The 12,942-nt window shown below is 46.4% G+C and overlaps 1 protein-coding gene across 1 annotated transcript in view; it reads right to left on the bottom strand.

Moving 5' to 3' along the window:
- LOC124133941 overlaps positions 1-12,942 on the bottom strand; it is a 67,987-nt gene that overhangs the window by 21,434 nt on the left and 33,611 nt on the right. The window contains exons 39-50 of the mRNA XM_048397687.1: positions 12,514-12,740; positions 11,730-11,844; positions 10,876-11,042; positions 10,077-10,191; positions 9,255-9,484; positions 8,664-8,778; positions 8,119-8,270; positions 7,512-7,626; positions 6,762-6,949; positions 5,828-5,942; positions 621-5,581; positions 101-145 (exon numbers count right to left, since the gene is read on the bottom strand). Of these exons, the coding sequence (XP_048253644.1) occupies positions 101-145; positions 621-5,581; positions 5,828-5,942; positions 6,762-6,949; positions 7,512-7,626; positions 8,119-8,270; positions 8,664-8,778; positions 9,255-9,484; positions 10,077-10,191; positions 10,876-11,042; positions 11,730-11,844; positions 12,514-12,740 (6,545 nt within the window). The remainder of the gene's footprint in view (positions 1-100; positions 146-620; positions 5,582-5,827; positions 5,943-6,761; positions 6,950-7,511; positions 7,627-8,118; positions 8,271-8,663; positions 8,779-9,254; positions 9,485-10,076; positions 10,192-10,875; positions 11,043-11,729; positions 11,845-12,513; positions 12,741-12,942) is intronic.

Here is a 12,942-nt window from a genome sequence, read left to right as displayed (position 1 = left end):
CCGAGGTTTGTTTGTTACATTTACTGTTTTTCACGGTTATTTTATTTTCGCTGATTGAGGAGTCACAACATCACAACGTAATACAATAGCTGACACTCACCTTTAAGTCCTGGTGCTTGTGTCACGCCCGTCATTGGTGTATAGCCTGGAGTTAAGCAAAAATAATACAATGCTGACCTTACTTTACTTGCCCCCAGCTAAGAAATATTAATCTCCTTGAAGATCTTGGTTAAAATAAGTCTTCAGCAACCCATGCTTGTCGAATGAGGCAACTAACGGGAACGGGTGGTCATTGTATCTCATTTGTATGGATCATGATGTCAATCACTGGATTGTCTGGTCCAGACTCGATTATTTACAGACCGCCGTTTGTAGCTGGAATATTGCTGAGAGCGGCGTTAAACAACAAACAAACACACAAATATTAAACATTTGATTCTATACCTTTACACCAATGTACACTATATGTTTTGAATTACACACGTTCATTTCTTATAGGAAAATACGCAATATAAGACTTTTTCCAAGATTACAATTTATGTTGAATAACATTACGTTGAATACCGTGTGTGAGATACCAGTACCCTGCTCTATTATGTCACATGGTGAAGAAGGCATACCTGGTATAGGTGTTGGTCCTGGATACGGAGTTGCTCCAGGGTAGGGCACAAAACCAATAGGGTATGGCGTTGGTCCGAGGTAGGGCGTAGCTCCAGGTGATGGGGTGAAACCTATAGGATATCTAGATGGTCCAGGGTAAGGTGTAGCACCAGTTGATGGTGTGTAACCAATCGGGTATGGTGTTGGTCCGAGATAAGGTGTTGCCCCCGGGTATGGCGTGAAACCGAAAGGATATTTAGAAGGTCCAGGGTATGGTGTTGCCCCTATTGATGGGGTGAATCCGATTGGCCAAGGAGTAGGTCCCAAATAGCGAGTAGCTCCTGGATATGGGATGAATCCAATAGGGTACTTGGATGGTCCTGGGTATGGGGTGGCACCGAGGTAGGGTACGAATCCTATTGGGTAAGGAGTTGGGCCAAGGTATGGTGTGGCACCTATACTCGGGGTAAATCCAATTGGATACTTACTTGGTCCGGGGTAAGGTGTAGCACCAGGGAATGGTGTGTAACCAATGGGCCAAGGTGTAGGTAGGTGATACGGTGTGGCACCAGGCGAGGGTGTGAATCCAATGGGATAAGGTGTTGGACCTGGGTAAGGTGTTGCTCCAGGGTAAGGCGTGTATCCGATTGGATACGGAGTGGGTCCAAGGTAGGGAGTGGCTCCAATGGAAGGTGTGAACCCAATGGGGTATTTGGATGGTCCTGGATAAGGTGTTGCACCTGGCCATGGAGTGTAGCCGATGGGATAAGGTGTTGGTCCAAGGTATGGCGTTGCGCCTGGATAGGGTGTGAATCCAATAGGATATGGGCTGGGGCCTGGATATGGAGTAGCACCGGGGTAAGGAACATATCCTATGGGGTAAGGTGTAGGTCCAAGATAGGGTGTTCCTCCGACAGAGGGAGTAAAGCCTATTGGATAGGGTGTTGGTCCAGGGTAGGGTGTTGCACCTGGCCATGGGGTGTAGCCAATGGGATAAGGAGTGGGTCCCTTGTATGGCGTGGCACCAGGTGAAGGAGTAAAACCAATTGGCCACCTAGATGGTCCTGGGTAAGGGGTGGCTCCAGGATAAGGAACGAATCCAATTGGATATGGTGTTGGTCCTAAGTATGGTGTGGCACCTGGTGATGGTGTATACCCAATAGGATAAGGAGTTGGGCCAGGATATGGCGTTGCACCAGGGAATGGTGTGTAGCCTATCGGGTATGGGGTTGGTCCAAGATACGGGGTGGCTCCGGGAGATGGCGTGAATCCAATTGGATATTTGGTTGGTCCTGGGTATGGTGTTGCTCCGGGATAAGGTGTGAAACCAATTGGCCATGGTGTTGGTGCTCTGTACGGTGTTGCTCCAGGTGAAGGTGTGTAGCCAATAGGGTATGGCGTTGGTCCTGGGTATGGCGTTGCTCCAGGATAGGGAGTGTAGCCAATGGGCCATGGTGTTGGTGCTTTGTAAGGTGTGGCTCCAGGGGATGGTGTGTAACCAATGGGATAAGGTGTAGGTCCTGGGTATGGCGTAGCCCCTAAGTAAGGGGTGAAACCTATTGGCCATGGGGTTCCTAGGTGGAAGGGTGTCGCGCCAGGAGAGGGTGTGTATCCAATGGGGTAAGGTGTTGGTCCAGGGTAGGGAGTAGCACCAGGATAAGGAGTGTAGCCGATTGGCCAGGGAGTAGGAACATGGAAGGGTGTTGCGCCAGGAGATGGCGTAAACCCAATAGGATATGGAGTTGGACCTGGGTATGGTGTTGCTCCTGGCCAAGGTGTGTAGCCAACTGGATAAGGTGTTGGGCCTCTGTATGGAGTCGCCCCTGGGGAAGGTGTGAATCCTATTGGGTATGGGGTGGGTCCTGGATAAGGTGTTGCTCCTGGATATGGTGTGTAGCCAATAGGGTAAGGTGTAGGTCCTCTATAGGGTGTGGCACCTGGTGATGGGGTGAATCCGATAGGATATCTGGTTGGTCCTGGGTACGGGGTTGCACCTGGATATGGCACATATCCAATGGGGTAAGGAGTGGGTCCCAGATAAGGAGTTCCTCCGGGGACAGGCGTGAAACCTATTGGGTATTTGGATGGTCCTGGATAAGGTGTTGCACCTGGCCATGGTGTGTAGCCAATAGGATATGGTGTTGGTCCCAAATAAGGAGTTGCTCCAGGGGAAGGTGTGAATCCAATGGGGTACTTTGATGGTCCAGGGTAGGGGGTGGCTCCAGGGTAAGGCGTATATCCTATGGGGTAGGGTGTTGGTCCAAGATATGGGGTAGCACCTGGGGATGGTGTGAATCCAATAGGATAGGGAGTGGGACCTGGGTATGGTGTTGCACCAGGGTATGGTACATAACCAATAGGCCAGGGTGTTGGAAGATGGTAGGGTGTGGCACCTGGAGATGGTGTGAATCCTATTGGGTAGGGGGTAGGTCCTAGGTACGGCGTTGCACCTGGCCATGGGGTGTAACCAATCGGATATGGAGTGGTGGGAGTGTTTGTTGATGGAATAGTTGGCAGCTTATAAGGGGTAGCTCCGGGAGATTGTGTATAGCCAACAGGGTACGGTGTTGGTCCTGGGTAGGGCGTAGCACCAGGTGATGGGGTAAATCCAATCGGGTATTTAGATGGACCCGGATAAGGTGTTGCTCCAGGGTATGGTGTAAAGCCAATTGGATAAGGTGTTGGTCCAAGATAAGGAGTTGCGCCAGGGAACGGGGTAAACCCAATTGGGTATTTGGATGGGCCTGGGTAGGGTGTAGCACCGGGTGATGGAGTGAAACCGATTGGGTAAGGAGTTGGCCCAAGGTACGGGGTAGCACCGGGAGATGGGGTGTATCCAAATGGATACTTGGATGGGCCTGGATAAGGTGTTGCATCAGGGTATGGTGTGAAACCTATTGGGTAAGGGGTTGGCCCAAGGTATGGTGTAGCTCCGGGAGACGGTGTGTATCCAAAGGGGTATTTGGATGGTCCTGGGTATGGTGTTGCCCCTGGCCAAGGAGTGTAACCAATTGGATATGGCGTAGGCCCAAGATATGGTGTAGCACCAGGCGATGGCGTGTATCCAATAGGATACTTGGATGGGCCTGGATAAGGTGTTGCACCAGGGTATGGTGTGAAACCTATTGGGTAAGGAGTGGGTCCAAGATATGGAGTCGCACCTGGAGATGGTGTGTATCCAATTGGGTATTTAGATGGGCCTGGATAAGGTGTTGCACCAGGGAATGGTGTGTAGCCAATTGGATATGGAGTAGGTCCTGGATATGGTGTAGCCCCAGGAGAAGGAGTATAACCAATAGGATAGGGTGTTGGTCCAGGGTATGGTGTTGCTCCAGGGAATGGGGTGTATCCAATTGGCCAAGGTGTTGGAGCATGGTATGGTGTGGCGCCTGGTGATGGTGTGTATCCAATGGGATAAGGTGTTGGTCCAGGGTACGGCGTTGCTCCAGGGAATGGGGTGTATCCAATTGGCCAAGGTGTTGGAGCACGGTATGGTGTGGCACCTGGTGATGGTGTGTATCCAATGGGATAGGGTGTAGGACCTGGGTATGGCGTTGCACCTAAAAACGGCGTATAGCCAATAGGCCAAGGTGTTGGAATATGGTAGGGTGTGGCACCTGGCGATGGCGTAAAGCCAATAGGATAGGGGGTTGGTCCTGGATAGGGGGTTGCTCCTACCCATGGAGTGTATCCGATCGGGTAGGGTGTTGGTCCTAGGTAAGGTGTGGCACCAATTGATGGTGTAAATCCTATTGGATATTTAGATGGACCAGGGTATGGTGTTGCCCCAGGATACGGAATATGACCGATTGGATACGGTGTTGGTCCTAGATATGGCGTAGCGCCTGGTGATGGGGTGAATCCAATAGGGTACCTTGTTGGTCCTGGATAAGGTGTGGCACCTGGGAATGGTGTATATCCTATGGGGTATGGGGTAGGTCCAAGGTAGGGCGTAGCTCCTGGAGATGGTGTGAAACCTATTGGATATTTTGATGGACCTGGATATGGTGTTGCCCCGGGCCATGGCGTATATCCAATTGGGTACGGTGTCGGTCCAAGGTAAGGAGTTGCACCTGGTGAAGGTGTAAAACCTATAGGATATTTCGATGGTCCTGGGTATGGTGTAGCACCTGGATATGGCGTGAACCCAATAGGGTAGGGAGTTGGTCCCAAGTATGGGGTAGCTCCAGGGGACGGAGTGTAACCAATGGGATATGGTGTCGGTACGTTAAACTTAGGTCCTGGATATGGGGTCGCACCTGGTGATGGGGTGTACCCAATAGGCCACGGTGTTGGACCAGGGTAGGGAGTAGCTCCCGGGGAAGGAGTGAAACCAATTGGGTATTTTGAAGGCCCTGGGTAAGGTGTTGCCCCTGGATATGGAGTGTATCCAATTGGGTATGGCGTTGGTCCCAGGTAAGGAGTAGCACCGGGAGATGGGACAAATCCAATCGGGTATTTAGATGGTCCTGGGTAGGGAGTAGCACCAGGGAATGGCGTGAATCCTATTGGCCAGGGTGTAGGGAGGTGATAAGGTGTGGCACCAGGAGAGGGTGTGAATCCTATTGGGTAAGGTGTTGGTCCCGGGTAGGGTGTTGCACCAAGGTAAGGCGTGTAGCCGATTGGATAGGGTGTTGGTCCAAGGTAGGGCGTTGCACCAGGAGAGGGGGTGAAACCTATTGGATAGCGTGTTGGCCCTGGGTAAGGAGTTGCACCTGGGTAGGGAGTGTATCCAATTGGATAAGGAGTAGGTCCGAGGTACGGTGTTGCCCCTGGAGATGGTGTAAACCCTATTGGGTACTTAGATGGACCTGGGTATGGAGTGGCGCCTGGGTACAGCGTGTAACCAATCGGGTATGGTGTGGGGTACAGCGTGTTCATTGGGGGTACAAGTGTTGGGCAGTAGGGAACCTCGCAGCATTTGTCCCTGGAGTCCTGCATCATGGTGCAGTAGGAGGGCACCTGGGGAAACGCCGGGCACCTGCAACATAGGAAACACATACACGTTGGTGCGAATTGTTCAAATGTGTGAATGAGTATGGTTTTACGTTATATTCCAGCAATATCACGGCGATGGGTTTCACACACTGTACCCATATTTGGAATCGAACCCTCGCCCCGCCAAAGGCCCGGGTTCGATTCCACACATGGGTACAATGTGTGACACCCATGTAAGATCCAAATATGAACCAAACACTTGATTTGCCAATTGTCAAAAAGTACTTACTTTTCAGTACACCTATATTTGCCATCTGCACTGTCAATACATTCACAGTCGTAGGTACAGCCGTCCTCCCACTTCTCTCCCTGGTGATAGCTCTTGCCATTGTACACGCATACACCTGTGAGTAGAGCACGCTTGTTGGTATACGTAGTGAAGGCGATAACGGGTATTATTGGTCAAATGACGATACAATCACATGTGCATGTTCAGCAGCCTTGGTGTAACTGATAGGAAAAACCCATAAGTCACCGAAATCCAACTGGGTCATCATTTTATCAAGATGACAACTTATTTCCATTTCAAGTATAGTATGCTATTGAATCCATTTCACCATTGAATGCTTGAGACAGATGCATATGAGCCAATGGCAATGGGATTGTGGGCTCCACACGGGTGGAGAGCGGGTCGTGTTAACACTGTCAAGATTTATTAATCCGGACGTATTCTTTTTGTTACATCAATAACCTTTAATAACTTTCAAGATTGTAAAATAGATATATATCTGTGGCAACATGTTAACTCATGTGTAGATTATGAAATGATATTGGACAAATTTTGCGAGTAAAATCTTCATCTTATGACAAGCCTGACATTTCGTTTGTCGGCCACGACAACTTCCACGGATTTGTTAATTAATTGCCTTTGCATGTGTTCGTGAAGGGTGCCACCTGTAGGTCAGGATACGCTCACTTTTTCGTAAAAACCTGGTATTTTCACTATTTGGTTGTGATTCATAAACACATACTCATGATAGAGTCGGAATCGTACTATCGACTCGCAGAGATTTCTGTTGGATATGGAAAGGGTTTTGGCGCTTTATTTATATAATTATCTCCTCAGTTCCAATTTAATTAATCTTCATGTAAATCTTTTAGCAAGTCCTTGGCTTCAGCAAGTATATTTATACCAATACAGGTATCTGTAGGTTCAGTCTTACTTTTGCCGAGTGGTAATGGGATGTCTGGGGGTAGCATCTGTCCGGTGATGGTGCCGGGGACGCCGGTGATGGTGTGGGAGGGGTTGTTGGTGTTGGGGCTGTTACCACAGCTTGGTACCTGGCAGCACTTGTCGGAGGGATCAGTGATCAACACGCAGTCAGACGGGGTCTGAGGGTAGCTCGCGCACCTAGAGGACATGACAGGAGTGTTACTGTGTGAATCTTTGTTGTCTCACTGACAGTAGGCATATTGCCATTTTAAAAAGAAACTTGACATTTCAACTGCTGTACAATTAGAATTATGCTTTATATACTTATTATTATATCTACTTATCATTTTCATCTTGAGTAATTGATCAATCTTGTTCTAAGGCATCGACATTAAATATTCAAGGGAGGCTTGGGATCCCCTCAGAAACAGAAAGTGTTTTCGGTCACTGTATTAAGACATACACTTTCTCCCTGAAGAGAGCAGCCGATCAATGTTTTTTTTATGACATCCAGCGAATAAAGTTTTTTGGTAAAACCAAAGTCCAATTTATTTTCAGCATTTCCTTTTTAAGCCCAGGCCCCACGCCCCAGAACACCAAACGGTCACCCCTAATGTTACTGAAAAATAAATGCAGAATCGAACATATATGATAGTACTAGACTTATCAAAAACGATACCTTTGCATACATTTACAAATGGGTCATTATAATAGTTTTCGGATGACAAAAGAGAGAATGGGTTTATCTTTACACAGATACCTGTCATCGCAGTTGATGGTGTTGGCCATGGCGTCCTCACAACGACACACCTTGTCGCATCCCACTGGCCAACTCTGCCCCTGTCTGTACGGGATACCGTTGTAGGCACAGAAGTCTGCAATTACAAGCGTAGTGCGAGGTAGTGGTAAGGAAACGAGCAGACAGGGTTTCTTGTATAACAGAGAGATTATAAACCAAGCATGCTTTCATCACTATTTGATTGTGATTCACAGATACGTGCTTATGATAGAGTCGGAATTATACAATGGACACTTCTTATGATTATCGAAATGTATTTGTAGCTTTAAATACGTTATTAGAACTTCAATAGATTTCAATTGCATATTTCCTTTAGAAACATCTGCTTTAAAGAGGGACGTTGCTGAATGGGGTTCGTTGCTCATTTTCAGTTTCGGCTTGACATTGCAATTAGTTCCTGTGGGAACCTAAGACACAGTCTTCAGGTGATAACGGTAATTATTAACCGTTTCAATATGATGCATCATAAAACGTAAAGACTTGAATCAAATTTGCAGGAACTGCCAATTTCCCGAGCCTTGACCTCCTTTAATGGTGTCGGTTCACTATATCCTCTGTAAAGTCTTACTTGCAGTGGGAGCCTGGGTGGCGCCAGGCAAGGGGCTGACATTTGGTGTCTTGGAGGGGCTGGGAACGTGGCACTCGGGTTTCTGACAGCAGGGGTTGGTGGGGTCGTATGCCATGGTGCAGTAGTAAGGCATGTTCGGGTAGCGCGGACAGCTGGACAGATGGACAATAGAGTGATTATATGATACAATATTTGTTCTGTTTGTTTGTTGTTTAACGCCGCACTCAGCTATATGACGGCGGTATGTAAATAATCGAGCCAGACAATCCAATGATTGTTGCATGTCATCATATCCAAATTGCGTAGATCGATGCTCATGATGTCAATCACTGGATTGTCTGGTTCTACTTACAGACCACCGTGATACAGATGGAATAACCATTAGGGCTGCGTTAACCAACAAACAACAAACAAAAAGTGTCAAACAAGTAAAGTGCCAAATAGAAATAAAATAGTTGTGAATCATGTTTTTTTTTCTGATCCATCAACCTGTAAACATAAATGAAAGTTTTCGTTTTAAATAGTGCGCATATGCAATAGCTTACATGTCAGTGCAGTCGTATTTGCCAGTGGTACCATCTTCACAAACACAGGTGTAGTCGCATCCGTCTTGCCACCTCTGACCCTGTTTGTAGGGCGTGCCCTTGTAGACACACACATCTGAGAACAAAACAGACCCTTTCAATTCATTGTGATTCAGACCGCTCTTATTCGCCGCTGATCGCTGGACCGGTATTCTACATTTCTCGATACAAATACACTTTTGCAAAAGAATGATACATGTTGTAGGAAGTCTCGATATTTTATTAACAAATCAATCTGGTCTGCACTGTCAAATATAATATCTCATCAGTTACGTTAGATGTTTATGCCTTAACTGAGTATATATTTAGTGTAAATGAATTGAAGAAAACGCCACTTTGAAATGCTTTCGCTAGACGTGATAATATTAAATGAAAGTTCAAAGCGATTGTGAGAAAACCATCAGCACATATAAGGTGTTGAGAGAACAAGGATCTCAATTGGGCGTATTTTTAATCCGAACATAGCGAGACGAGGAAGAAACGTGTTGTGACCTTTAATCAAAGTATGCATTGAATCTTCATTGGAATGTACAAACTGTTAGAAACTCTCACCTTTGAATGGGGGCGTGAGTGTGACCACGGGGGCTGGTGTGCTAACTCCTGGGGCGGGGCTGACCATTGGCTGGGGGGTAGGGGGTAGACCGTACCCAGTGATGTGACCGATGACCCCAGTGGGGACAGTCTTGTTGGTCTGGTCACACTGTGGCGCCAAACAGCACGTGGGGTCCTTGGCGTCAGGCACCATTACACAGTTGGGGGCGATGGAGTTGAACTTGGCGCACCTTGATTCAGAATGTTAAATAAGATAGGCATTGCAATTGATGTTATCATCAGGTTGGTTGGTTGGTTTGTTGTTTAACGCCGCACTCAGCAATATTCCAGCTATATGACGGCGGTCTGTAAATAATCGAGTCTTGACCAGACAATCCAGTGATTGACATCATGAGCATCGATCCACGCAATTGGGATTGATGACATGCTTTACCAAGTCAGCGAGCCTGACCACCCGATCCCGTCAGTCGCCTCTTACGACGCCTTTTACGGCAAGCATGGGTTGCTGAAGACCTATTCTACCCCGGATCTTCACAGGTCTATCACTACACTACACTACACTACACTACACTACACTACACTACACTACACTACACTACACTACACTACACTACACTACACTACACTACACTTTATTGACATACACAGGGTGCACACTATGAATATAATGTTCGTATAAATTTCCATGTCACTAAAACCGCAAAAATGTACATGTCACTACAGCTGTATAACCTCAGATGTCAATGCAGCTGTATACCTCTAACTATTCCCCTGTTAACTTGCCATAAAGAAAACGCCCCAGTAGATTTAGTGATAACTTACCTGTCGGTACACCTGACGAAGCCCGTCATGCCGTCCTCACACACACACTTCTTCTCACAGCCGTCATACCACTCCTGGCCTTGTGTGTAGGAGCGTCCATTGTACACACACACATCTGTAACAGCCAATACCACACGTCACACACACAACAGGGTCCATCAATAATACTTGTAACACAACTCCTATACTGTATATACCGTTGTTTGTTTGTTTGCTGTTTAACGCCGCACTCAACAACATTCCAGCTAAATGACGGCGGTCTGTAAATAGTCGAGTCTAGACCAGACAAGCCAGTGATTGGCATCATGAGCATCGGTCGACGCAATTGGGATACGATGCCATGCATCAACCAAGTCAGCGAGCCTCGCAACCCGATCCCGTTAGTCGCCTCTTACGACAAGCATAGTCGCCTTTTACGGCAAGAATCCTCTTTTACCAAAATCCGTTCCGTAGTGTCGAAGGTACAGACCACTGTTCTCCATCTGATTCATATGTCAAAGTGTTGGTGTGGGGTAACAGCAACGAGTTTAGTATTGATAAACGATCTAAAAATAATATATATTCTACACGCCAAGAAACTCCGTGTGTTGTCTTGTATGTTTAATTTGACAAATAACACCATATACACAGTATTGCAAAACGGCGTTGCTGTTAGCAAAACCAAACATTATTCTTCACAAAATGTATAATTATTCATAAAACATGACCGTGTCATGTGAGGCTAGAATTCTTCACCCAATACGGTAAAGAGTGCTATGTGGCGGCGAAGTCACTCAAATATAATTACGTGTCTGCTTACCTTTAATTTTGGGTGTCCCGGGGGTGGGGGTAATGTGTGAGCCGGGGCTTGGGGAGACGTTGCTGGGGTTGGGGTTGAGCCCGGGGCAGGTGGGGGTCTTGCAGCAGTTGTCTCGGGGGTCCTGCACCAGGATGCAGTAGCTAGGGATGTTCACGTAGTTGGGGCACCTGAAAGAATGTGTGAGTGAGTTTGGTCTAACGCCCCTTTGATCAGTATTTCAGTCATGACTTGGTGTGTCAGCATGATGTGGGAGGATAGCCTAAAGTGATGCATGTCTTAGACGTTTACCACTTTGGTGAAACCCACGAGTGCGGGTATAGTGCTGACAAACCTAGAATCATAATCAGGATGAATCGAGATTCGCACCCACGATCATAAGTCTCTGGCACATCTAAGGAAGCATTGTTCAGAAGTATTCCATCATATAAGCTTAGAAATATTATTAGGCTGGACATATGCCTCTTAAACTACTGGGCCTCTTTACGCAAAGCGACCTTAGTTTTAAACGGTCGTAACTCTCAAAGTTTAACATAGACATGTGATCATCATAACTTATCATTATGCCCCAGCTTAACTTAATTTCGCCTTATGTTTTGATTGGTGTATTCTGGGGTTCTTTCAAATCTGAACAAATCACGGATGTTATATGGTACATGCCTGTTCTAAAAGCGCCTACCCATACCTACCGGACTAACGACAATATTTCGGTACATATTTATGAACTGCACGTTTATTTATTATTTACGGTAAGGATGTATGAAGGTACTATAAGAAGAATAAAACCAGAATTTATGACAATAACGAAACACAGTAATTGAAGAAATCAAACAACACCAATCTCATGCTGAACCCACCTCTCGGTACACTTGTACTGGCCGGTACTGTCGTCAAGACACTCGCAGTTCATGCCGCAGCCATCCTGCCAGGTCTGGCCCTGGGTGTACTTAACGCCCTTGTACACACAGTACCCTGCGAACACAAACGGGGGTTAGTGTGACATAAACAAATCATTTGGTCCAGAATGTCAAATTTTGAAGTCCTGTACAATTTTGAAATGTTTCTATGAAACTCATCATCAATGTTGCAGTGACTTTCGTCTTTCTTGACAGATTAGTACACGATTAAATACATAAGTAGGGCTAAAAGGAATTTTCAAAATTCAAGAAACAATGTAAGTATGAGCCACTTCGGGATCCAAGATACGTATTTTACGGTAAACATGAACTGTTTTCATTCACATCTCCAAACATCAGCTTGGGTCAAAATTATATAAAAAAAACGTTTTTTGAAAACTTCTATAAAGCACCATTTTCGGCACATTTTAGCATTACCTCTACATTAAGTGTTGGAATAAATCCAAAACGTGCAAATATTCAAATGAACAAAGTCTAACTCTGTCTCATGTGAATACATCTGATAACTTTCACAACGATTTTCAAATATATGAAGAGTTTCCTCTTTTCCTAAGTTATACATACCCCGTGGGCCAAAAGGGGCCTTATCATATCTTGTCCTTAGTTTATATCTCCATACTGTCAGTCAGGGAATTGTAAAGGATCATGGGGCGTAACAAGTGAAGCCTTTATGGCAAACCGCTCGACTACCTATTACAAAGGAAAGCTATATATGTTAACATACCAATCTTCTCTAGCGGGTTGTGGTTAGGCGATTGCCCTGTGATAGTCCCGGGAACAGCTGTTGGGAGAGGGTAGGGGTTAGGGGTTGGGTTCTGGCCAGGGTTGGGGTTAGGGGTAGCTCCTGGGGCGAGGGTTGGGACCACGAAGCACTGTGGTACTTTGCAACAGGGATCCTTGGGGTCAACGATCAGAGTGCAGCCTGGGGGTGGGTTGTTGTAAGATGGACATCTGAAATTGAAATGGATTGAAGTAAAGATAAAAACTTCATTAATAAGGATTATGACGTTCCAACTGAAATGATCCGGATTAACAGATTACCGGGACCAGGAATTCTTATGTCATTAATATACCTTGTAGAAAATAGCTGTGTCCAGAGTAGTCTAGTAGACAAAAAGGAAGTAATTCCTATGTCAGTCTACCGCAATTGTTC

The sequence above is a fragment of the Haliotis rufescens genome, unplaced genomic scaffold (genome assembly GCF_023055435.1).
Source record: "Haliotis rufescens isolate VD_foot unplaced genomic scaffold, xgHalRufe1.0.p SCAF_17, whole genome shotgun sequence".
NCBI classification, from domain to species: Eukaryota; Metazoa; Mollusca; class Gastropoda; order Lepetellida; family Haliotidae; genus Haliotis; species Haliotis rufescens.
The sequence above is the reverse complement of the archived record's forward strand: the minus strand, read 5'-3'. Positions and strand labels throughout refer to the sequence as shown.